The sequence below is a fragment of the Bos indicus genome, chromosome 15 (genome assembly GCF_029378745.1).
Source record: "Bos indicus isolate NIAB-ARS_2022 breed Sahiwal x Tharparkar chromosome 15, NIAB-ARS_B.indTharparkar_mat_pri_1.0, whole genome shotgun sequence".
In the NCBI taxonomy this organism is placed as follows: Eukaryota; Metazoa; Chordata; class Mammalia; order Artiodactyla; family Bovidae; genus Bos; species Bos indicus.
The window spans coordinates 43698598-43726433 of NC_091774.1; the positions used below are offsets into that span (position 1 = coordinate 43698598).

General features: G+C 36.6%; 1 protein-coding gene across 1 annotated transcript; it reads left to right on the top strand.

Annotated features, from left to right (window-relative positions):
- On the top strand, positions 1-27808 carry TMEM41B (transmembrane protein 41B). The gene is made up of 7 exons (XM_019975518.2): positions 1-331; positions 12996-13113; positions 15215-15343; positions 21809-21902; positions 22534-22638; positions 23771-23909; positions 25443-27808. Exons 1-7 carry the CDS (start codon positions 211-213, stop codon positions 25610-25612), a joined length of 876 nt encoding a protein of 291 aa, XP_019831077.2. The 5' UTR covers positions 1-210; the 3' UTR covers positions 25613-27808.
- Positions 27809-27836: the final 28 nt, after the last annotated feature.

Consider the following 27836-nt stretch of genomic DNA (forward strand, 5'->3'; position numbering starts at 1 on the left):
CTTGGGGGCGGTGCGGGGCGGAGCCTAGCCCGAGTAGGCGCTGCAGATCTCAGCTCAGCGTCACTGCTCGCGGAGCTGAGGTCGTCTCAGGTGAGGTGGTCGACCCGGAAGTGGCTGTGCTGTAGCCCCTGGGTGTTGTAAGGATCCTGCAGCGGAGTTGTTAAGGGGGAGCGGCCTCACCCCGCTTCCTCCACCTACCCTGAAACAACCATGACGAAAGGCAGAGCGGTCGAAAGATCGCAAACGGCGGCACTCCATTCGACCCCTCCGGGGGACAAGGCAACGGGGACGCGGGGTCCCTCGACGCCGAGCAGCAGAGACCACCTGAAAGGTGAGTAGACCTGGGAACCAGCGCGGGGCCTGGCCCAGAGGCGGAGGTGTGCCGGGAGGGGTTTCGGAGGAGAAAGGAACCCAGCGGGTACCGGGGATTTGCGGGTGAAAAGGGGGCATCCAGGACCGGGAGCAGAGATATTGGAAGACCTCGGCTACGGCCACTGTCCACCTTGTGCCCACTGTCCATAAGGCCAGACACCTAAATGGGGTGCGTTCCTAAATGTTTTTGTGTGTGTGGTTTTTTTTTTTTTTCAGTTTAATTCAACTAAAAAAAGGAATGAAACGCTGGCTTGTTGATGCTCAGGGAGATTGTAATGTTGATAATATTAAAGCCAGGCAGAACTGGAAGGAACGTTAGCATTCGTAGGTTTATTTTTTTCAGATGAGGAAACTGAGGTCCACAGTGGATATATAACTTACACAAAGTCACAGAGCCAGATTAGTGAAGTAGTGACTAAAAGCAAGGAGTTAACTATTAATACGTCCAGATGCCACTTCCAGGTGGCAAGAACACTTGAGTTTGAGTCCCTCCTCTACCACTTACGACTTTGGACTCGTTATCCTTTAAAAGTTCAGTATCTGAACTGTACAGTGGGGGATGATGATAACAGTAATAATAGCTACTTACAGTTGGTGCGTGGATTAAAGAGAATAATTCATATAAAGGATTTAAAGTGATGTTTGTCTTATTTGAAGTGAAGGCTGAATAAATGTTAGTAATTACTATTATAGCTAAGATCTCTTATCCTTAAGTTTTTTTTTTGCGCTACTCCATCTTGGAATTTCTCAGGGCTTTAAATATTATTTTAAGGAAAAAAGTATACCCAGAAACTAAATATTTTGATACCATCTGAGCTAGAATTTTTAGCAGTTGAAGTGATTAAACTCTTTAAATGCTTTTAAAGCCCATTAACTTGGAATTGTTGTTGTATAGTTGCTAAGTGGTGTCTGACTGTTTGGCAACCCCATGGACTGTAGCTCACCAGGTTCCTCTGTCCAGTAAACTTGGAGTGATTGTAGCAAATGGATGTCTCCATTTAGTTGTTAGTTTAGTTGTCTCAATTAAGTTGTCTACAGCTCACACTGATGTGTTGCACCACCGGTGATGGGTAAAGAGAGGATCTTTTAAGAGTGTCAAATCCCATGGACTGAGGAGCCTGGTAGGCTGCAGTCCATGGGGTCGCTGAGGATAGGACACGTCTGAGCGACTTCACTTTCACTTTTCACTTTCATGCATTGGAGAAAGAAATGGCAACCCACTCCAGTGTTCTTGCCTGGAGAATCCCAGGGATGGGGGGAACTGATGGGCTGCTGTCTTTGGGGTCACACAGAGTTGGGCATGACTGAAGTGACTTAGCAGCGGCAGCAGCAGCAACATTGTTAACTATAGTCAACAATAAAGTATTGCACACTTTAATGGAGATAATGTTTAACATTCAGCTGAATTTTTTTTGAATCAAATTTAAAATATATGAAAAATTTAGAAAGTGTCTTGCAGAAAATGGTATTTTACTTTAAAATATTTTAAGATGCCTCCAGTCTGATTTGGGTCTTTCAGCTTTATATATTTGGATATTTTTCTACCTCATAGACATAGAGCCAAATAACTTCAAAAACCCAGAAATGAATTGTTGTCAAAGTATAAATACACTGTAAATGACAGGAATCTTTTGAAGATGCTGTGATTGAGAGTGACAGTAATCCAAGGGTTTTTTGAAAAAGTATTTACCAGATAAGTCATCCCTAAAGATTATCATTTGGTTTGGAATAGCAATCAATTGCTTTATTACTTTTTTTTTTAACTTAAAGCTGTTCGGAAAATAAAAAATAAGACCTTGAAACCTCCAAAGAGCTTTTACAATTGTTCATCTTATTTTATCATTAGAAAAACACATCCACCACAGTTATTTTTGTGATGCTGTCGAGAAACTACAAATCTGCAGGAAGACAGAGGGTAGAGATGTGAAGGTATGCCTTCATAGAGAAGTAGGGTTTGGATTAGTAGACCCGAGAGGGACTCTGGGCAGAGGAGACTAACAGGCTTGAAAGTTAGTGTGAACCATTCATGTGTGTTTATAAAGAGATAAAATTGTCAGGAGTGGACTAGGTCTGTTGGGTGGTAGTAGGAGATAATGTTGGCCATGGTCAAAATGATGTTAGTATAAAGGGCTTTAAGTCCTAGGCAAAGGATGTTTTTTTGATCTATCTGCTTATTAATGATTCTCAGGTTTTTCTTTTCCTCTGCCTCTCTCTCTCTTTTTAATTGGTGTGAGGAATTCTGTCTTTGTGTACAAGATTTTGTGGACCCCTTACATGATAGGGTGTAAGTTCCTTGCTGGTGGTAATTAGCTGGGCTTCCCTTGTAGCTCAGCTGGTAAAGAATTTGCCTGCAATACAGGAAGCCCTGGTTCAATTCCTGTGTTGGGAAGATCCCCTGGAGAAGGGATAGACAACCCATTCCAGTATTCTTGGGCTTCCCTGGTGGCTCAGATGGTAAAGAATCCGCCTACAATGTGGGAGATGTGGGTTTGATCCCTGGGTCAGGAAGATCCCTGGAGGAGGGCATGGCTAATTAGCTGGTGATGTGATGTCAGTAGTAACCACTTAACAACTGATTTTCCAAGTTATTATGAAAAATAATTTTTGTTAATTGTAGGTGGTAACTTGGTATTCAGAAAGGAAAAGTTTTGGAGGAAGAAAATGCAGTAACTCTTGAATACATAGTAATTAAATATTTCTATAAATTCCATGACACTTTAAATAAGTTTGTGTTTTTGTTAACTGATACATCTACATAACTTTGACGAATAGTAGTTGTCATTGTGTGTATGTTTAAAATATTTTAGGGACTTCTCTGGTGGTCCAGTGGTTATGACTCTGCCCTCCCAATTCAGGGGGCACAGGTTCCATTCCTTGTCAGGGAACTAGGTCCCACATGCCACAACTAAGACCTGGAGCAGCCAAATTAAAAAAGAAATATTTTACACCTCACATGCAGTATTTGGTACATTTAGTGGATTCCTCACCTGACTTGGGCTTCCCTTGTGGCTCAGCTGGTAAAAGAATCCACTTGCAATGCGGGAGACCTGAGTTCGGTCTCTGGATTGGGAAGATCCCCTGGAGAAGGGAAAGGCTACCCACTCCAGTATTCTGGCCTGGAGAGTTCCATGGACTGTATAGTCCATGGTGTCACAAAGAGTCTGACAGGACTGAGCGACTTTCACTTTCACCTTGACTTTAATCTGACATTTGAGTCTTAGGCACTGAAGACCACTGTGAGGATTTGAGCAGGACAGTAACACTAAAAGTCTAATTCTTGCATGATTAGAAAAGGTGAGACACAAGAGGTAATAATACTTAAGAGGCTCTTGACCTACTCTTTGTGCAAGAATACCTGGACCAGATGTTTTATTTTCTTTTGTTTGCCCTGACTGATCTTTTTACTAGCAAATCATCGAAGTTCCCCATTTTGATTTAAGAGAACTCCTAAGGCCACATTTTTCAATATATAGGTCATCCCCTTGTAAGCAGTGTGAAATGAATTTGATAGGTAATCATGAGCCATTAAAAAAATTGAAGGAAAAATAGAGTTCTTTGTATGTAGTAGGGGTAAGTATTCTTTTAATTTTATTTTTCAGTCATCTAGTTTTGTGTGTATCAGATCATGGTATAAAATACATTGCTTATTGTGGAATGCAGCCAAAAATGTTTGAGAAACACTAAAAACTTCTTTTAGAAACACTAAAAGAAGTTGATTTTACTGCTCTTAGAAGACAGTATTGTTTGAACTTGGATAATAAAATCCTTCTCAGATGCCTGTTCTAGGTTCTGCCTTGCAGAACCTAGGTTCAACAAATATCCTTTGGGCATCTGGTGTGAGCTAAGTACTAGCTTAGAGGAAGAAGAATTACTGATTACTGATAACTGGGAACTAAGAGTAAAATTGGCAACTGGACATCAACCAAGGTATATTAGTATGATGTGCTGATGTCAGACTCAACCCAAATATTATATATCAGGATTCTTTTGCTTATAATCAGTAGAGTACACAATTGAAACCTTTGCTGAAAGGAAGTTTATTGGTTCATATAACTAAAAGGTAGAGAGATTAAGTGGGATTCGCTGGCTTTAGTCTGGAACCAGTGGCTCAGTAATATCATCAGGATCAGATTTCTTTCATATCTTGTTTTGCTTGCTTGATATCAGCTTTACTTAAGGTTGATTTCTCTTGAAGGTCCAGGTAAAGCTAAATGCTTCCTTGATAATTTTGAGCCTATTTTTCCTAGTATTACCAATAAAAGTCTAGTCACTCCGATTAGATTGCCTCAGATAAAATGCTTGTCCCTGAGCCTATCACTGTTGTCAGAGGGTAAGAATAACTTAATTGGCTCAGCCTGATGTGTATTCAATACCTAAACAAGGAAGTAGGAATGAGGCTAAGTCAGTTTTCCCAAAGACATGGATCTCTGTGATGGGTAATGATTTTTCTATATTTGTGCTCAGCCATCTTGGTATGGGAGTGAAAAAAGTGAGCTTGAAACACTGATTTCAGGTTAGATTAGCTATAAGGAAAGGTAAGGATTCTAAATCAAAGGTGTTGGATACACAGGCTGGGCATAGAAGGAAGAGAAGCGAGGAGCCCAACAGAAGGGAGAAAATAGAGGTGTTAAGCTTATGAAAGAACAGAGGTGATCAAAGAATGGCATGTTGAAGCTTAAAATGTTGAAGGTAGAGCAGTCTCAGGTGGTGTGAGAACTTTATCTCTGGAAGTGGGTGGCTAAAGTTGAATAGAAATCAAAGTCTTAAGAATTTTGAGGCTGAGTAAATCTTCTAAATGGAGGTATCTTTTAGGATTATGAAGTTTACTTGAAGCTTGGTCTTAGTCTTTGCTGAATAGGGTGATAGCTTATGGTGAACCGTGTCCGGTTCGTGATCTCCGAAGAAGATTTAACTTTGGGACCAGGGACCAGTCTTGATCACTCAAGAGCTTTTGTGTAGCAGAGTTTTATTAAAGTATAAAAAGGGAAAGAGAAATCTTTTGACATAGACGTCAGAAGAGGGACAGAGAGTGCTCCCCCCCGCCACCCCGCTAGTTTTAGCAAGTTGTTTTATGTCTGTTAGAAAGCTATTAATCAGGTAAGACCCTGATGCTGGGAAAGATTGAGGGCAGGAGGAGAAGGGGACGACAGAGGATGAGGTGGTTGGATGGTATGGACATGGGTTTGGGTGGACTCTGGGAGTTGGTGATGGACAGGGAGGCCTGGCATGCTGCGGTTCATGGGGTCCCAAAGAGTTGGACACGAGTGAGTGACTGAACTGAACTGAACTGAATCAGGTAAGAGAGACCTGAGGGAGTTTCACCAGGACCCTCTCCCATAATATGCATTTTTGAGATAGGATGGCACGAGGTGTGTCATCCCCCAGCTGTAAAACAGTTGATATGAATACTGGTTTGTTGAGCTATTATCAGCCCAAGGTTTGAGAAAAGGAAGTCAAGTTAGTCTTAGGTGGGACCATTTTGAAGAAAGGCAAATTCCAAAGCAAATACATAGTTTCATTAACATAGCTTAAGAAAAACATCAGTGGAGAGTGTTTCCTCCTGCTGGTTAAGGGAGAGAGAAAAAAAAGTCTGACACTTGGAGCCTATTTCCTCCTTTTGGAGACCCCTTGCCTTCCTGCCTATTATCCTCTCAAGGGGAAGTGCCTGAAAGTGGTTGATGATCGTGAATGAGCATTGTGGGTTGAATGGTAGCAGATGTGCAGGGCGCAAACATCAGAGAATGAGCTTTCATACAAAATAGGTGGTGCTATTTCTTCACCTACCTGCAAACATGCTTTCTCTGTATGTATTTTTAAAGTTGTTAATTCTTTGTATTTTATTAAAAAAAGTTATTTTAGTTTAAATTTATACTAGATGAAACTACCATTTTTGATTATTAATACATCATTTTAAAGAATTTTAAGCTCTTGAAATAAAATTTACTTCCAGCAGTGTTATAATAGATTCTTGTAACCATAAAAAAACTTTTGTTAGAGTCCCTGTAAATTGTGTCTTCAGGAGAGATGGGCCTTTTGCTTCCTCCATGGTAGGATCATGTAGGCTGAATGTAGAGAACTAGAGTACTAGAAGAGCAGTAGAGTGATGCCTGAGATCGTGTAGATATAATACTTTTTGCTCTTCAAAAAGTATTGATATGAAAGTAATAAGAAATAGAGAGCTACTACAGGGGCATTAAGGTTAAGTTTTGGTTTTTCAGGATGAATAGAAGCATATTTGAAGTTAGAGAAAAGTTGCTTGTTAGTAGGAAGAGTTGAAGATACTCAGTGAAGAGTTAGTTCTGAGAGCAAGATCTGGAAGGAAGTGTGCTGGCATTTAATGGAAAGATAAGGGGAAAGAGGCCCGGGGAGATAATTCAAGAATAGATCTTGAGATGGAGATTGGTAAGCTGTGGAGGCAGCCTCGCTGGTTGAGAATAGGAGAAAGTAGAATTAAAAGCTTGAAGAGACTTGAAGTAGTCTTTTTGGAGGGTACTGTAAAATCATTATTGTTTACCAGTGATAACCTTAATTGAAGATAGAAAAGCTTGAAGCCTATTTGGAGGGTACTGTAAAATCATTATTGTTTACCAGTGATAACCTTAATTGAAGATAGAAAAGCTTGAAGCCTATGAACTTGTCGGCCAAGAGAACACAGTAATCTTTCTCTTGCAGTACCTTTGGCCTGGGTGGAGGTTGGCAAACAGATAATGGGATAATTGAGAATGGGAATTAGTATAATGGAAGATCTGGAGGTTAATGAATGTATAGAGCACTGTTGTCAGAAGCTCTAAATGCTAAATAACATGTGTCTAATGCAACCAGAAGGAAGAGGCATTATAATTATGTATGCTACACGTTTAGATGTTGAATCATCATTAAAACAAGGTTTATGACTCTTGTTTTTTGACTGTGCCACAAGGCTTGTGGGATCTTAGTTCCCTTACCAGGGATCAGATCCAGGCCCCCCGGCCGTGAAAGTACAGAGTCCTAACCACTGGATTGCCAGGGAATTCCCAAGTTTATAACTTTAATCTAGGTTCAGAACTAAGTGAATTGCATGCTAGCTTCTGGATTTATTAGAACTGTACTCAGAATTATTGAATTGTAATAGGCAACATTCTCTACTTGCAAGTTTTGTGTGAAAGAATGGAGAGCTTTAAAGTTGACTGTCACTTAGTTTTATTGCATTATCAACTGTTTTCTTGTGTTTACGTTATGTTGAGTACAATGCTTGAAAAAGCATTTCATTATAGAGAGTGAAAAAATAGGTATCGAGTTAAACCTGGAGGTTAATTTTGTTCAACAAATGTCTTACATATTTCATCATCCAACTGTAAGGCAACAAGTAGCAATCAGAGAAATCTGTACTCAAGGAAGACTCAGGATAGTATTCTGTTTTTGTTGTTCAGTCGTTAAGTCCTTCCCGACTCTTTGCCACCCCATGGACCACAGCTCGACAGGCTCCCGTCCTATCTCCTGAAGTTTGCTCAGATTCATGTCCATTGAGTTGGTGATACATCTAACCATCTCATTGTCTGGCACCCCCTTCTGATTTTGCCTTCAATCTGTCCCAGCATCAGGGTCTTTTCTAGTGAAATCAGGAGGCCAGGGTGTTCTGTAGTCCACTTAAAAGTCTCACACCTTTCTCCCTTCAGATCCCTTACTTAAGACTGGTGAATTAATGATGGGGAGAAAAATATTATAGTTAAATTTTAGAGTTACTATGCAAAATGTCTTGTGTAATTTAAGGAGGACTGTCACCTATTGGAGGAGAAGGCAGTGGCACCCCACTCCAGTACTCTTGCCTGGAAAATCCCATGGACGGAGGGGCCTGGTGGGCTGCAGTCTATGGGGTCGCTAAGAGTCGGACATGACGGAGCGACTTCACTTTCACCTTTCACTTTTCATGCATTGGAGAAGGAAATGGCAACCCACTCCAGTGTTCTTGCCTGGAGAATCCCAGGGACTGGGGAGCCTGGTGGGCTGCCATCTATGGGGTCTCACAGAGTCGGACATGACTGAAGTGACTTAGCAGCAGCAGTCACCTATTGGATTCTTTAAATATACTTTTAGCTCCAGGACAGGTTAGAGGAGTGTAAACTTATCTTTTTTTCAACTAAATTTCCACCTGTTCTGTGAATCTTGCCTTCCTCCAGCCCAGTAATCTTGCTTTCCTATAATCTCAAACCCCATTTGTCCTCTTCCTTGGGATTCTAGCTAATGGTGTTACCAGCTTCTTAGCATAAATTGACCAAACATTTTGTACAATATAGATGCTCAGCAGATAGTCCTATGCAGCTCTACCTTTGTGTGCCTTCCTTGCATAAGAGAGATCTTGAAGAGATGTTCCCAGAAAGGAGGGGAAATCAGCCATTTAGTCTTAGCTGTGATGCTTGTGTCCACAAGTATCTATAGGATGAAAAAACAGAAACTAATGGTTTTAAAGATTTTAAAAGATGCCCATAATATTAAAATATTACATCAGTCCTTTCTGTACTCTAGACCTGATTCTAGCAGGAAAGTAAGTGAAAAGTGAGGACTGCTAACTGCTAAGTCACTTCAGTCGTGTCCAACTCTGTGCGACCCATAGATGGCAGCCCACTAGGCTCCCCTGTCCCTGGGATTCTCCAGGCAAGAACACTGGAGTGGGTTGCCATTTCCTTCTCCAATGCATGAAAGTGAAAAGTGAAAGTGAAGTCGCTCAGTGGTATCCGACCCTCAGCGACCCCATGGACTGCAGCCTTCCAGGCTCCTCCGTCCATGGGATTTTCCAGGCAAGAGTACTGGAGTGGGGTGCCATGAAGGCTGGGGCAAGTTAATTTCCTATCTTTAAGAAGTAATCAGACTCTGGAAAAATTATACAGACCATTTATGTTATCATGTCTTTCCTTTGATGTCAGCCTATAGAAAACTATGTCCCCAAACTCAGTACCTATATATTACCCTTATTTTTTAGTAGAGTACTCCTTTATTTTATAAGTAAGAAACTAACCATTTTAGCCTTAAGAGTAGTCTATATTTCAATAGGGTTTCTACTTAGAAACTAAAACTACATTTTTCATATAATTGGTTTTAGTGCACTGATAGTTTTATAACTTTTGGCTAATTACTCTTTTTCCTTTTAGATTGAGTAGATCTGATTTATTAGGAATCCTCAAGGTGTGTATTGAACTAGGTATCATAATCAGGGTAAAAAAGTAATGGGAAATTACTTGTTTGTTATCATAAGATTCTGAAGAGACCTTTTCACTTTTGACCCACCTCAGATGTTTAAAGTCTTTGTTTAATTCTCTGTGTCGCAACAAAGCATGTATATAAATATGTAAGTGGGTTGATGAACTGGAGTATTAAGAGGCAGGCATGACTGTTTTATTATTTATTGCTTCCCGGGTAGATCAAACTGTAAAGAATCTGCCCGCCATGTGGGAGATCTGGGTTCGATCCCTGGGTCAGGAAGATCCCCTGGAGAAGGGCATGTCTCAACCCACTCCAGCATTCTTGCCTGGAGAGTCCAAGGCACATAGGAGCCTGGTGGGCTACAGTCCATGGCATCGCAAAGAGTTGGACACAACTGAGCGACTGACATACACATGCACGTGACTGCTTTATTACTCCATTCAAGACATCTTTTGTATTGTTTTATCATCCCTTTCTTTCCTGCAATAAATTTTATAAGTGTGATGTGAACAGATAAGTTTCTATCTGTGACTTGGTTTTTGAGGTAAAGTCCTTTTTGAGATTAAGATGAAGCAAAGTTAAAATGATAGGGCCTCGTTGGAAGCTTGGGCTGATTAGTGATACATTTAGACTACAGAAAATTAGAAAAGATTTAAAAAAAAAATTAACTTTAGTGTCCACATACTAGAACCCAGTAAACCTAATATTGTCTTTCAGAAAGCATACTTTAATGAACCAATAAGAATAATTTATATTTAGTATATTAAAGCACTAACCTAAGCAGTTCATTTCAGCAGAAATTATGAGTTGCTTATAAATGGATATTAAAGTGCTTTGGGAATATATTTAATACTTCACACTATCTCATTGACTTAAGACTTTTTAAAAATAGTGCAGTCTCCTCTGGGCCTCCGTAACTTATCAAAAAATAGGAAGGATGGGTCAGATTTTTGCTTCTTTAATATACCATCACCTGGGCATTTAATTAGAATACAGCTTCTAATTTAGTAGGTCTGGGATGTTAGCCTGAGAATCTATATTTCTAACAAACTCATTGATAGTGCTTAGTCATGTAGTTCATAAAACACACGGAATAGCAAGAGTCTAGATGGTTTTCTATTGCTCTATGTTCAACATTGAATGTATTAAAATTCTATTAATTCAGATGTAACGTATATAAAACTGCCATAATGAGCTAAGGGATAAACTGAGTATAAAAAGTTATAACTTTTTCCTTTCAAAGGAACAGGAGTCAGTTTAAACCAACAGAAATAAAAAGCAAGGTTGTTCTCTAAGAATATGAGACAGTCACTCTGGTATCCAGGAGCAAAAAATGAATTCTCACCAGGCTTCAAGGGAAATGAAAAGTTCAAAATCGATAAGAAGGTTAGCTTCCTCTCATGTCTACTGTCTGGGTTTCCCTTTGAACCTGTCCTCTTGGATTTTCTGGTACACATCTTTGGCTTGCCATGTCTTTTGACTGTGTCCTTTTGCTGTTTGACATTTTGGCCTCAAGATCTGCCACACCTTGACAATAGTATATCTCTTTTTCTTAGTTCATATTCTCAAGAGAAAATGTGGTCAGCCAATAACGAATTGTTTCTCTTGGGTTGGCCAAAAAGTTTGTTTGGATTTCTCCATACCATCTTAAGAAAAACCCAAATGACATTTTGGCCATCCCGATACTTGGGTCAGGTGTCCAGCCATAGGCCAGTCAGCCTTGTGTGTTGGGCGGGTGAAGTGTTGGCATCAGTGGTAATAGGGCCATTGAGATTAGCCCCTTTGAAGAGTGGGGGAGACTTGAGGAAGATGCTAGGCCTCAGAGAAGGGAGCATTAGTGGAGTAGGCAGTGACACCTGATGCACCTTTATAAATATTGCTAACCCTTATGGCAGAAAGTGAAGAAGAACTAAAAAGCCTCTTGATGAAAGTGAAAGAGGAGAGTGAAAAAGTTGGCTTAAAGCTCAACGTTCAGAAAACTAAGATCATGCCATCTGGTCCCATCACTTCGTGGCAAATAGATGGGAACAGTGGAAACAGTGACTGACTTTATTTTTCTGGGCTCCAAAATCACTGCAGATGGTGATTGCAGCCATGAAATTAAAAGACGCTTACTCCTTGGAAGGAAAGTTATGACCACCCTAGATAGCATATTAAAAAGAAAAGACATTATTTTGTCAACAAAGTTCCATCTAGTCAAGGCTATGGTTTTTCCAGTGGTCATGAATGGATGTGAGAGTTGGACTGTGAAGAAAGCTAAGCGCCGAAGAATTGATGCTTTTGAACTGTGGTGTTGGAGAAGACTCTTGAGAGTCCCTTGGACTGCAAGGAGATCCAACCAGTCCATCCTAAAGGAAATCGGTCCTGAATATTCATTGGAAGGACTGATGCTGAAGCCGAAACTCCAGTACTTTGGCCATGTGATGCGAAGAGCTGACTCATTTGAAAATATCCTGACGCTGGGAAGGATTGAGGGCAGGAGGAGAAGAGGACAACAGAGGATAGATGGCTGGATGGCATCACTGACTCGATGGACATGAGTCTGAGTGAACTCTGGGAGTTGGTGGCAGACAGGGAGGCCTGGCGTGCTGCAATTCATGGGGTCGCAAAGAGTTGGACACGACTGGGTGACTGAACCGAACTGAATTATAGTATGCATGTTTGTCTCTTAGTCCCCTGACTGTCATCAGTGTATACATGGGATTATGATAAATGTAGGTAATACAAATTGAGCCACCCTCTCCTGCCTCTTCCCCAGTGATGACTATAAGGTATTCCTGCCTCCTCAGTATTGATTGCTTGCAGTAAAAACACCCTGCTCATTCTGCTTGCAGTATCCTGGCTCTCATTTCATATGGTCATCTTCCATAAGATTTTTTTTTTAAGATAACACTAAGATTACCTTATTGGAGAACACAAACATATTCTCCCATTCTTGGAGTCACAGAGTCACCCAAAATATCTAGGCTTCAGCTGTGTTCTGAAGCCCTTGATATAAACAGAAAGTGTAACATTCACCAGTTGCATTAGTCAATCTCCAGGTTCTTTCTTATGAGAGTTGAAGTAACTGCCGCATTAGCTCATTTTTCCTATGAAGCCATTCTGCCTATGTTGTCAGCTCCCAATGTAGATACATAAAATTCCAAGTCAGTGATAGCATTTACAGCAATGCCCTTTTTTCCCCTTTAGCTTATCCACAAATCAGTGCTACAAATTCTGCTATTCTGTTTTTTCATGCTTTTAAAATGCATGTATCAGTGAGAAGAACTACAGCCAGTTCATAAAACATCAAATATGGTAGTACTTAAAATTTTATGTTACAGTGTTTTGGGCAAAAGTGTGAACAGTTTCTCGGGAGGAAAATCTTTCAGGAAATTATTTACTGGCTCGGAATACTCTCTTCCTTTATATTTATCTTAATTACAACTTTTTGTTTCCCCTTTCAGAGAAAGCCTGTGCAGAAGCTGGCTCAGCAAGAATGTCACTTCTTATATTGGTGTCCATTTTCTTGTCTGCAGCTTTTGTTATGTTTTTGGTATATAAAAATTTTCCTCAGCTTAGTGAGTAAGTATACTAAAAAAATATATATAGAAAATGTCTGTAAGGCATTAAAGTGGATTAAAAGTTTAACTAATTTTAAGCAACAGAATGTCATGATTGTATATCAGCTCTCATGGTTTGTAGCAAGTTCATATTGACACTGTCTTTAAATACTTCTTTCCAAATATGTCTCTTGATTTTCTGTGCCTGGTTTTTCTAGCTCTTCTCCTCTAAGGCATCTTTCTAATGGCTTTCAAGCAATTTTGGAAAATAAACCACATTAATTTATTGCATTTTATTTTTTTTAATGCTAGTAGTGACCAAGTAAATTTATCTTGCAGTCTAGAATAGAAATTGACCTGCAGTTTGAGAAATACTAATGTTCTTTTTCTCTGCTTTTTCCCTTTTTCCACTCTTGTTTTCTCCCTTCCTACTTTTCCTTGTGGCAGTTTCTGTCTGCCTCTGTCCAGTCCATTTACTTCCCTCCCGCATCTCTGTCTACTGGCTCTTTTTCTGTTCCCTGTTATATAGAAATGATAAGGCTTGAATAAGTACTTTTTGCTGTGAAATGCACCTTGTAAAAAGACTTGTCTATTAGTATACAGCCACAGTTCCTTAGCAAAAACCTTGGGAGTGAGATGTATTTCAGAATTTAGAGCTTTTCTATTTTGGAAAGATAACATGGTATAAATCCTGTATATTATGTAGTATCTCTAGCAGGGTCTGGGGCAGTACCCCATAATAAAACACATAGAAAAACTTGTATCGTAAAAGACTATAAATAACTTTATATACATGTGGATCAATTTTTGCTGACAAGCTACAAAGAACTTTTGGTTTTCAGTGCTTTTTGAATTTCAGGTAAAAGATTATAGACCTGAGGCATATTTTATGAGGGTGAAATATCTCTGGGTTATTTAACCACAGTAATAACACCCTTGGGTAATCATAGATTATGTGAGAGACTACTGAAATGTAAATAGTTAGACTTTCAACCAGGGCCAGCTTGATGTGGTAATGGATAACTGTGAGATGTGATTTCAAGGCATCAGTGAGTTCCTGTCTCCTCTTAATTTCTTTCATTAACGCTTCCTTATATTTGAAATTTTATAGTTGCACATGTTTATTTTTAATACTTTTAATTTCTTACATGAATGAAAAGGCCTTTGGGAGGATAGCATGTCATTTCATTAATACTAGTGTCGTTCAGTTCTGGATCCTTTCTCATTTTTATCAAAGGAGTAAGAAATAAAGAACTGACTGAAAGAGGGAAAGAATATAGAGTGTAATTTAAGATTGTTTGCTTCCAATCTGTTCTAAGAATTATAACACTTTTATATAATAATATGCTGTTATGTAGATCTTCTGTATTCTGCTTATTATTTCTGTGTGTGTAATATGTATGAGATGTATGCATCTCCCCATAAAGTTTACCTTTTAAACTTATAGAGAAAAACCCTTTTTTGTTTACCTGCTATTTTTATAGGACTTTTAAGAGCTTTCTATCATTGTTCCGTAAGATTAAATTTTTTTATGTAAACAAATGGGCACAATATATGTTAAACACAAAGGTGATTATTTGGGGCTTTTATAAATAGAATATTCAGTTCCAAACAAGGCACCAAATATAAAGTAAAATTAATAGAAAGTAACAAGTGTTTAAGTTTTTATCTGAACTTTAAGCTGGGATACTTAAAGAAAAGATATGAACTGTAAATTCATTGAAATTTATATTTAATTTTGGTTGTAATTAATTATTTACTGTAGCTTATCATGAGAATTACCCAAAATGATGTTTAGTATGTTTTAAATATGCTAACGTCAGTGGTTCATTTCTTAGTTCAAAATTTACTCCAGTGTTTGAGCAAATGCTTTTAACCTTTAATTTGGGTCATCCTGAATTTTCATATGAATTATATGTCTCATAAAACTATATTAAAGCATTAAAAGGCAAATGATATATAGACTTTGAAGTTAAATTTTGTGGACTTATACTTAGCATATTACAGATCGAGGCATCAAAATCATTTTGGATAAAACTTCATGTTTTGAACTTGACTTTGATATGATTTATCTTGGCAAATTTCTATTTAAAATTTTTTTCACTTTAATTTTATTTCTTTAGAGAAGAAAGAATGAATATGAAGGTTCCCAGAGATATGGATGATGCCAAGGCTCTAGGAAAAGTTTTATCCAAATATAAGGACACCTTTTATGTACAAGTACTTGTAGCTTATTTTGCTACATATATTTTGTATCCTTTTAACTGAAAAATGTTTTTTAGTTTTATTTAAGAAAAAGGTTTTGAAAGATCTGCTGTTCAGTTATATATAACTTTTTCCTTTTAAAAATTGCTAACGCAGTATAACATTAAAATATTGAAAAATGAGAATGAAAAAATTCTCATTTTAATCCTGTCTGTTCAACTCAGTTGTCATTTCTGAATATTTACCTGTTTTTCTGTTTTCTGCTTATTTCACTTATCATAAACTTTTTTCTTTCCTTTGTATTATTTAAGATAGTTACTTTATTTAGGATTATTAGTTAATCCATGGTGTAATTTAAATAATAATTTTGAATTAATAGTTACCATACCATAATTTTTAAAAATTCTCTTAGATTTGAAGTTATAGTTTGTATTTAATTTTTTGCTTTTGTAGATACTATGCTATGAATCTTTTGTTCATGATTTTTTTCTTAATGGTTCTCTTTGTAAAAAAATCCTAACAGGATAATTAGTCATGTAAAAGATATGATTTTTTTTTTACAGTTCTCAGTATGTATTCCTTTGTTTTATATAGAAATATATGTTATAATTTAACTAGGCAGGAAAATAGCTTTATTCTTTCCACATATTTTCAAACCACCTGTTCAACTGGTGATTAACCTTCCAATTTGTGGATGTTAGTTTCTAACTTTTGTATCTTTTATTCTAGTCCCGTGTGTTTTCCATATCTTCTTAGGTAATGAAAGACATTAACTCTTGATGTTTGCTTTCCATTTCATCGCTTATTTGTGAAAACCAGAGTGTTAGGCTTGTAGGTTATTTTACACTTATAAACTTTAGCCATAAAATTAAATATTTTCCCCAAAGAAGAAACAAATTTGATTCATCCCTTTCATTTGGAAGACTTTTGTGAACAAGACATACAGTTTCTATTCACTTTGGAAAATCATCTTTTCTGTCCGGTTTGCCCCCTAGCTTTGGGAGGGATTCATGGCTGAAGGATAAAAGGGTTTCCCACTCATATGGCAAATCAGCCAGTTAGCATAAGTGAATATTGATCATCTATAGGAGAACAAATGTTATAGCCTAGTTGTCTTTAATATTCATATGCAAATTAGTAGGAAAGAATAAAGTGCCTTGTAGAAAGTGAATTGAAAGTATAGGAATAGGTTTGTTACTATAAATACATTGGATAAAAATAAATCATTGGTTAATATTGTCAGTTCAGGTTTGATAACATATGGTTAACTATTTGCTTAATAATTAATTGTAATGATTCTGCATAGTTTTAGATTTTTTTATAGGATAATGTGTTAATTCCATATTTTCTTATAATTTTCTATTTATTTTACACTTTTGAATCATAAGCTCTGGGTGTTAAAAAGATACTTTTTAAAATTCAGTGTACAGGAGAAGACTTATCTTAGGGTATATAAGGCATATAATTAATAGTACAGTGCTGATTAATAGAAGTATAATGTGACCCACATGCAGTTTTAAAATTTTTTAGTTAGCACATTAGAAAAAGTAATTTTAAAAAATATTTATTATAATGATGTTGGCATAGCCTTCTTTTTTTTGGCCAGACAGCGTGTGGGAATCTTAGTTTCCCAACCAGGGATTGAATCTGTGTCCCCTGCATTGGAAGCACAGTGTCTTAATCAATGGACCCCCAGAGAAGTCCCCAGTAAAATAATCTTAATATATTTTATTTGAACTGAAATGTCAAAAATATCATTTCAAAATGTAACCACATAAAAGTTATTAGTATTTCACATTTTTTTTTGGTACCAAGTCTTTGAAATGTGTATATTTCACGCTCATGACACATCTCAGTTCAGACCAGGCACGCTTTAGTGTCTTGTCTTCACAGCACACTTGCCTGGTAGCCATTGTGTTCAGCGTGCAGTACTAGTTCTTTCATTGGTGTTACCTATGTATCTGTTACTTTTTATGTTATAATCACTAGTTTTAACTTAGATTTCATCCATTTAGCCAGGTTTTTTTTTTAAGTACTAATTATATACTAAGTACAGTCTAGTTTAAGTGTTCAAAAGCAAAAACAACTGTTTCCATCTGGAATAATGAGAATTATGGGTAGAGATATAGTACAGTCATTCTAGACACAGCAAGTCTAGAGCAGGGCTTATAAGCACAGGGCATGGTAAGGAAGTGATCAGTAGTCCAGTTTTGTTGGTGTATAGGAAGTGAGAAGGGGAGGATTTGAGAAATAAGTTTAGAAAGATAGGCTGGACGTTGCACTCAGATTGTAGAGGACTTTGAGTACTAGGCTAAGGAATTTAGAATATTATTTGGTATTGGATAGTCATTGAGGACTTTTGAGCTGTGGATAACAATAGAAAGGATATCTTTAAAAACTAATAAAAATGTTTACCTGTGGGGGAGAGATGAAACAGTGATGGAAGTGGAACTTCCTCAAGTGTACTTCATTGTGTAAAGTTGACTTTAGAACCAAGTAAATAATTTCACACAGGTATAAAATCAACTAAATCAAAATGAAAAAAGAAACAAGAATCTTTAAAATCTAAAGTACCCTCACACCCGTTAAGATGGCTACTAATCAAAAAAACAAGCAAAAATCCCAGAAAGTCACAAGTGTTGGTGAGGATGTGAAGAAATTGAAACCGCTGTGCACTGTTGATGGGAGTGTAAAACAGTGTGGCTACTATGAAGAACAATATGATGTTACCTCAAAAAATTAAAAACAAGATTCAGCAGTCCCATTTCTGAGTATATACCTGAAAAATTGAAAGCGGGGTCTCAAGAGATATTCGTATACTCATGTTCATAGCAACATTATTCATAATAGCCAAAAAATGTAAGCAACTCAAGTGTTCTTTAACCAATGAATGGATAAACAAAGTTTGCTATGTACATGCAATGGAATATTATCAGCTTTAAAAGGAAGGAAATTTTGAAACATGTTACAACATAGATGAACTTTAAGGATATTATGCTGAGTGAAATAAACCAGTCACAAAGACATGCTGTATGATTCCACTCACATGAAAAGTGGGCTTCCCTGGTGGCTCAGATGGTAAAGAATCCACCTACAGTGTGGGAGACCTGGGTCCAATCCCTGGGTTGGGAAGATCCCCTGGAGGAGGGCATGGCAACCCACTCCAGTATTCTTGCTTGGAGAATCCCCATGGACAGAGGATCCTGGCGGGCTGCAGTCCATGGGGTTGCAAAGAGTCGGACACGACTCAGTGACTGGGCACATGCGTAAGAGTAGCCCCAATTCATAGGGACTGAAAGTGAAAGAATGGTTGTCAGAGGGGTGGGGGAGGAAGGAATGGGTTCTGGAGATTGCTTTCACAACAGTGTGAAAGTACTTAATGCTACTGAAACATACATTAAAAATGGTTAAGATGGTAAATTTTACGTTCAGTATATTTTAACAAAAAAAAATAATCTAAAGCAAAATGAAATAAATTTAACGATATAGTGAGTTGATATGGATTTGGGTATCAAGAGGAATTAGTTATATCCTTGAAAAAACTAATTTGGTTATGTGTCCCTTCTGGGATAAATCTTAAGGACAAAAAAAAATTAGAAAGAAATCTTAAACTCTTTTCAGTTGTATTGTTCTGAAATTTAAAAATATGTAATACTAATGGTTTCCTGCATTGCAGGTGAATTCTTTAGTGTCTGAGCCACCAGGAAAGCCCATATATGCACACATACATATATATGTGTATATATATATTAATATGTAAGGAAATAGCTAATTTTGCTATGGTATTAAGAACCAAGATTTTTCAGTGTTAGAGAAAAAAATACACAATCCATACAGAGCTGGGAAATTAAGGTCAAATTATATCCCTGTGCACAGAAAATGGCTTTGTTACTACAAGATAAATGACAGAGGAACAATATATATAAATATATGTATGTATAGCTGCTTCACTTTACTGTGTAGCAGGAACTAATGCAGCATTGTAGATGAACTGCATGCCTGCGTGCTCAGTTGCTTAATCGTGTCCAACTCTTTGAGACCCCATGGACTGTAACCTGTCAGGCTCCCCTGTCCATTGGATGTCCAAGCAAGAATACTGCAGTGGGTTGCCATTTCCTCCTCCAGGGGATCTTACAGACCCAAGGATCAAACCCATGTTTCCTGCATTGGCATGCAGATTTTTTACTACTGAGCCACTGGGGAAGTCCCTGTAAATCAGGTGTATGCCAACAAAGATTAATCTTAAAAAATGACAAAGGAACATATTAAACCACCCTAAGGAATACAATAGGCAAAATTCAAAAAGTGGTAAATTCTACAAATGACCTGCTGCTGCTGCTGCTAAGTCACGTCAGTCGTGTCTGACTCTGTGCGACCCCATAGACAGCAGCCCACCAGGCTCCTCTGTCCCTGGGATTCTCCAGGCAAGAACACTGGAGTGGGTTGCCATTTCCTTCTCCAATGCATGAAAGGGAAAAGTGAAAGTGAAGTCGCTCAGTGGTATCCGACTCTTCGCAACCCCATGGACTGCAGCCCGCAAGGCTCCTCCGTCCATGGGAGTTTCCAGGCAAGAGTACTGGAGTGGGTCGCCAGTGCCTTCTCCACAAATGACCTAATTACTTCAATAAGTAAATTGCAAGGGGAAAAAAAAATCTGTATTTACTTGCTAATAGTGAGCAAATACCATGTGTGGACCGCTTTCATTCCTGATTTGAACAAACCAACTGTCAAAAAAAAAAAAAAGGCATGTGGGAATTGTGAACACACTAAATAGCTACTTAGACCAATTGGAAGTTATAGTTAATTTCTCACAATGTTATTATAGTTGTGTTAAGAAAAGAAATCCTTATCTTTTAAAGGTATTAAAGTAGTTGTAATGGTATGTCTGGGATTTGCTTCAATCTAATTGCGTGTAAGGGCTACAGAGAAAGCAAGATTGGTTGTATGTTAGTTGTTAAAACTGTGTATGGGTATATAGTACTAGTTTCTCATCTTTCATATGTGTTTGAGACTTTCCATTAAAAGATTCTAAAGAGCCCTGAAATAAATAAGTGTAATTTTTAAACTTTTTAGTGGAGGTATCTAATAAACAGCTGGGAAATTTGAGAGTGGTAAGAGAATTCAAAATTATAGATTCATATGACCATATACTTGAAGCCATGTGTGCATCCATATACGTGGAAGTAGCTGAATTTATCAAAAGTGAGAGGAGATGGATTTAACAATCTCCAGATTTGAGGGTAAGGAGAAGGAAAAAGCTATAGAGAAGGAATGATCTGTAATATCGAAAAATACAGTTCACTGGAGGTGAGTTTCACGTTAAAGGATATCTAATCTTATGCTGCTGCTGCTGCTGCTGCTAAGTCGCTTCAGTCGTGTCTGACTCTGTGCGACCCCATAGACGGCAGCCCACCAGGCCCCCCAGTCCCTGGGATTTTCCAGGCAAGAGTACTGGAGTGGGGTGCCATTGCCTTCTCCGAATCTTATGCAGGAATTACTAAAAAATTCTTACTAAGAAAAAGTCATTACTTTCAGCCAGAAGGAGGTTTCAGTAGAGTGGCGGATGGGTAAGCCAGGTGGCAAGGGACATGGAGAGAATCTAAGGCAGTGAAGATGAGAGAGGAAATAGCTGGATAGGATACCTTACTCAAGGAAAAAGCCCAGGTTTTCTTTAGTTTATAGGCATCTGAATAGTTTTATGCAGGAGGAATCTGTCAAAGAGCAAGAAGTTAAAGAACCCAGGAAGAAGGAGATTGAAACAAAAATAAGAGTAAAGTGCAAACTAGAGGGAACAAACAGGTTGAGTGAAGATACAAATTTTAAAGTACAGAGATGTTGAAGGAATTCACTCTTTCTGACTTGTAAGTAAATCATGTTATGGTTGATGCAGAGGTGCAGGCCCAAACTAGGAATCAGAGAAGTAGAAAAAAGATCTAATTTAAAAATAAGACTTGTTTGTAACTTTACTATCTTTTGTGACCCTTGTCCTTTTTTTAATGAGTAGTAAGTTGAGGTAAATGTCCACACATTGAATTAGGCATAGTAAATCTTCTGTGTACCTGTGTGTCTACAGAAATCATGTTTCCTAAAAGTATTTGAGAGTAAAAATCCATTGTATTTAGAGAAGTATATTATTTACAAGGTTACTGAAGACCTTTTCTGTTCTCTTCTTCTTTTTTTCTGTGTCCCTGTTCCCCTAAAGTGCCTAGTTCTTCTCTGTCCAGTACACATTCGGCATTTGTCTTGGTTTTCTCTTAGTAACGCACTCTAATTAGCATTGATTTCTGATAATGTTAGTAAATTGTAAGCTCCAAGTTACAGGTATTACAACTGAGTAATCATGTGTTTTTTAAACTTGGGGTGTAATTTCACTTAATTTTTTTAATATTGAAATATGGATATAATCTTATTAACATATAACTTCTGCATTGATGCTTTTTTTCTGGATTGTTGGATTTGTGGTTGAAAAATCCATTTAATTATGTTTTAATCCTTAACTTAGAAGTTAACAGCTTGCAAACATTTGCTATTCCGGGCTCTATATTTCTCAGTATACTCTCAGGGTTCCTTTATCCCTTTCCACTAGCCTTATTTCTTGTTTGTTTGGTAAGTATTTAAAATGAAATTGGGAGGCTAGAAAAAAATAACTTTAAATAGAATGATGGAATGATGATGGCATTCTAGTCTCTGGAAGCATAAACTTAATTAGTTTTAAGAGCTGTTTAATGTTAAAGTAATAATTGTCCCTCCATAAGGAGATGTTATAGTTTGTCTCTTTTCTAGAACAGGGATATCACAGACTTAATTGCATTTATAGGCTCTGTTCTAGCCTTTGCTTCCAGTACTGTTTTGTAATTCAAACAGTCCAAGAACGTTGTTGGTGGGCACAAGGAGTTAAGTCCCAATGGGGGTGGTGTTTTCAAGCATAGCAATTGAAAACATATTGGCTCTTGAGGTTTTATTCATAGGCTAATGGCTAACGTGAACTATTTGGATATAGTCTGTAAGTTTAATCACAAGTTCCAGTTTGTTTTAGCTGGTCTCATTTTAGTTATAATTTGGTGAGAGAAAGGACTGGATTAGATGGGTTCTTGCTCTCTGCATTAGAGGTGTTATGCAAAGTAACCTCCCTGTACCCCAAAAGAAAGAAACTAGTTGAGTTTTGCCTTAGAGGAATATATCCATGTGAGTAAGATGGAAAAGTACAAAATGCTTATGAGTTTTTGTTATTTTCTAGTGTTCTGGACTTGGTGCTTCATTCTGCTATATGCTCTCCTATTTAGTTGGGAGGCCAGTTGTATATAAATACCTAACGGAGAAAGCAGTAAAATGGTCACAGCAGGTAAACATGTATTTTTAAATTATTTGATGTAATTCTTTGGCTACTTGGGAGGTCAGTGTATAATATCTACATAAATGAACTCAGACTCAGAGCTTTGATAAAAATAATCTTTTGTCCAAAATAAAATTAAGTGGTAGGCAAATAATGAATGTTAAGAATTTCAAATATGAAGTTTTTGTGTCTATAACAGTAAATTCTGTATTCCTAGTAAGTTTAGTCAGAGCAGAAAAATCAAAGTGTCAATGTAAAGGCATCCATGTATTTAAACACCTCACTTGTGTTGATGCAGGATGCTGTCAGTGGGTCTCTGAAAAGCTTGGATCAGCCAACTCCTTTAATGCATTTCATTAGTGGGAAGAACTGTTATCTTCTGTTAGGATCTCTGCAAAGACTACCACTGATAAATATTGATATAAACACTACTACACAGGAAAGTCTAACATAGTGTTTCTAAGAAAAAAGCAGAAGAAACAGATTATTAAATCAGAGAAATTTTAGATATTTGCCCCTTTGTTTTATACGTTAGGAAATTAAGAGAAATTAAGCATTTTGCCCCAAATCAAAATCATTATTTATATAGCAAGATCTAGGAAGTATAAACTGCATTCAGTGCTTTTATTTAATCAGCTGAATGTTTCCATTTGCTTATTTAATCTCATTTATCAGTGATGAATGTGAAGTAAATTGTAATAACAAAGGTTATCTGAAATTTTTTTAAAAAGTGGAGGCTAGGTTTATTGATGTACTATACTAGCCCTTCCTTTATAGGAAGTTAAAGGCATTAAAAAGTTGACCATTGGATATCTTATATATAGTTATAAATTTAATTTTGCCTTTTTAGGTTTAAAATGTTGTTGAGCCATATTATCTGGCTGATGTAGAACCGTCTTTAATAGTGTAACATTATGCTGTAAGCACAATCATAAAAACTTTCATCTGATGTTATTTAGCTCTGATAATGAACATTTGATGACTAGTTCATTGTCATTTCCAAATTCCTTTTTTGATAATTTCTGTTGGGTAAATGCTGAGCTATCAGGGATAAGAATTTGAAATAAGGTATTTTATAATAAGCAGTTTATTTTCAGGATTGGCTTTGTCTTCAAACTGATTTGTTTCTTTCTTGTCACAGGTTGAACGTCACAGAGAACATCTCATTAACTACATTATATTTTTGAGAATAACACCATTTCTGCCTAATTGGTTTATTAATATTACATCTCCTGTGATAAATGTGCCCTTGAAAGTCTTCTTTATTGGCACTTTTCTAGGTAAGGCCAAGGCCTCTCGTTCTTCTGATCCCATAAGTGTAATATTATTTTATAAAATCCAAAAGTACCCCACTAAGATTTTTTTCCCACTTTTATGGAGAACCTGCTAAGACTTTTATCTTTGTCTATGAATTCATGCACGTTACAGAACTCATTGTGTACATGTCTAGCCATGTCCAGCTGGGGTAGGTTTATATAACTGGTGGTCACAGAGCCTGGTCTGTGTAAATTAATGTTCAGAATTGTTTGTTGGATTGTGTTGATTTACATCTTTTTTGTTACTTTTTAAAAATAAGAGCACTGTCTGCTGGATATTCTTTTAGTCATACAGAATTATGCAGGACTTCTTAACTCCGTTCTCTCCCTCAGTGGAGAGAAAAAAAAATGAAAGTGCCTCTTTTGAGTACTTTCTCCTTTGTCTGCTAATCAGGTACTTAAATAATGAACTTTAATTTTCGATAAAGAATTGATCCTATCTTTCTTTTTATTGACATAGTACTCATTATGGGCATTACCAAAAGTATAGGGGAAATAAGGCTCAACAAAAAGATTCTTGCTTTTGAGGAGCTAACACCTAGTTTTGAAATTAATCAGTGGACATAAAGATTCATTTATGTATTTTGTGAATTCTGGTAGTTCTTTCACTAAGAATATTCTGTGTTTCTTTTGAAGTTAAGTTGAATTGTTCAGATATCAACAAAATGAGCAGATTCCTCAAGTGTTGAGTGTGTATTACATTAAACCTTTAAGTTAATACTTAATTTTTTTGCTACTTTTAGAAGAATTCATAGACAAAGCTGAAAGTCTTAGGTTCTCCATAAAAGTGGCAAAAATATCCTAGTGGGGGTACTTTTGGATTTTGTAAAATAATATTTCATTTATGGGATCAGAAGAGAGAGTTTTTGTACTGTCTCTTTATTTTACAGATGAAATACCTAGAGATAAAATTAACTTCAGCTTTGGCTAAAGTAATTTTTCCAGTCCTGATTTTTAATAAAATATGGTTGTTTCACCATTCTTTTGTATAAAGTGCCCTTTTTACTCATATATTTTGAGTATCTTTCTATTTCTGAGTATCTCCTACCACTCATTTTTATTTTAAATGTACTCTGTCAAGAGTGAATGAAAACTTACTCAATCTTATTTTCAACGATGGAGGTTTTTTCCCAGATTTTTAAATTATAATTCTTAGATGAACATCCTTGAGACCAGATCTTTGCTTATATACATTAGTATCTCCTAAAGTTGAAATTGGAGAATCATAGCACATTTCTTTGTTTAAGGCTGTTGATCAATTTTGTAAAATTATTTTCTGGAAACTTTCCTTGGGTTTTTTAATTCAATATCCTTAAGAGGTGATTATGAAAAATTGAATTCTTTATATGGAAATAAACTTGAGGGGCTTTAAATTAAATTAAAAGTTAAAAAAATGTAAGTCACTGTATTCTTACAAGAAATTTTATACACACAGAATTTTAATTTTTAACGAGAATTGATTGTTTTTCTAATGTGTGTTTTTACTTTTCATTTTAGGTGTTGCACCTCCCTCTTTTGTAGCAATTAAGGCAGGAACAACACTATACCAGCTTACAACAGCAGGGGAAGCTGTTTCCTGGAACTCAGTATTTGTTCTAATGATTTTGGCTCTTCTTTCTATTCTGCCAGCCATCTTCCAGAAAAAACTAAAGCAGAAATTTGAGTGAATAATCCTCTGGGTTTTAATTTAACCATCATCATCATCATCATCTCAGGATTGGCAGGTTTATGTGTTACAATCACCTCTTCAGTAATTGGAACAGGAGTTTGTAAAATAAAATATCTTATCAGATGGTTAAAATAATGCATTTAAGTGGCAAAGGAGAGAAGAAAGTAAAAGTGGAAATTGGTATACCATGAAAAGTGCTGTCAGTAGTTATGATAGACATCTCCTAAATTACTGTTCCAAGACTATAGGTATTAAACATAGCAGGATAGTAGGAAATTCTTGACCCAGCTGATTAATTCAGTTTAATATATTTCATGAGCTTGCCGTAAATAGTTACCCTTGACTCGATAATTTATCTGTTCAGTACTATAGCTAAAATAGGAAAAGCAAATACAAAGTTCAAAAACAAAGATATAGTATTGCTATTCTGACTAATGTCAAGCCTTTTTTGAGAGCATAAACTTGAAAACTAAAGCTCAAAAGAGATTTACATTTTCCTCCTCTTTTTACCTTTGAGACAATAGACTTGTTTAGAAGTCGCATCTTCAGTGGACTACTGAATTTGGAAAAGATATCAAGTTATGTCTGTTTGGTGAACTTTATTTTTATCTTCTGTTCTAGATTATCATGGATTAGTCTGAAATTTAAAATTCTGACCAGTCTATTTTCATCTTTTTTTTTCCAGTTTTCAAAATATTTACACTGTGCATATACAAAATTCCAATTACATGATAATTGTATCATATTGGTGTTGATAATTTATATTCAGATAATATTTTATTATATGGTTCCCCTTTACTGTCTCAAGAGGGGATCAAAAAAGCAAACATTCAAAGTATGCAGTTTTTAGATGTTAGATTAGTTATATTACTTAATATTTTGAAACAGAAGCAGTGGCAGCATAACACTTAAGTAGTTGAACATAGTTTATTTGTTCCAATGACTGTAACATTTATCACATTTATTTATTAATCTGGTCATTAAAGTATGTATGATGTAATTATCCTTTTTATGCATGATACATAAGAATGCCTTGTTTCATTTCTCTATTGATGGCTTTATTGTTTGGGGCTGCTTTTGATTAATGCAGTTTCCCTATTGAGGGTTTTTACTTTTTATATCTCAAAGTAAAATTAAATTCTCATATGGTAACTACTATATTTAAATAGTCCTGGAAAACCCAAACAGCTTTTTGCTGCTTGCTTAATGGTAACACCCTCGATTCCTCGATTCTAAGACGTGAAATACTCGGTCAGTTTTGCCTTCACCCAAGACTGTCATGTTGAAAAGTACTTTAGCTGTGGAAGAAATCCTTGTATGTTTTTATTGTGACAGGTATGATCAGCCTCAAAGCCTGTTTCTACTGTATAATGTGGACTGATTATTTTTTCTATCACAGTATTAACAAATGGACTTATTGTAAATACAAAGAAAATATATTCATTAATATACTATTCTTATGTCACCTGGCCTTTTGTGTGAAATTATTTATTGTTATTTCTAGCAAGGTTTTCTTCCTTTCTTATTGACCAGAGACTGATAAAGCTTTCGTTATTTTTACAAGCAAACTTAAAACATAGCCTTTTTGGACAAAGCTTACTAAATATTACTGTATAAAATGTAATTGAGTAAATTTTTATCAGACTTTTAAAAATAAAAGTAAGCATATGGACTCAGGAGCAGCCTATTTACTCCATTATGTATATGTACTTACTCTATTCTCAGAGTATTTTCCTTATTCTTATCATTGATCTTTTCCCTTTCCTAATTGTTTTTTCTGTTAGGAAACTGTAGCTGTCACTTAAGGTGGGGTATATTTTCTTCTCCCAAGAGAATATCCAGTCTTTCCACATTCATCATCATTGACTGTCAAGAAAGAGCCTTCTGCAGGCTGTACCCTAAATGCAGTTGATGGCCGATATTCATGGATTAACAGACTTGGCCTGATGCCAGATGTAGATTCAAGCTTCAACCACATCTTGAAGACAGTTGCATAGTAATAAGCACCAGAGAGCATGTGAATAGTGAGGAGGCCAGCAAACTAACTAGGGAAGTTGACTTAGTGAGACTGCTCCTTCTTAGTTAATGGTCTCTGTCTGGAAGTCTATTAACTTTTGAGTGTAATATTTCTAAGGTATTTAATAAATGTAAATTAAAATGTAAGAAGAATAAATTGTACTGAAAAAACCTCAAATATAGCACTTGGGATTTATTTCATGTAA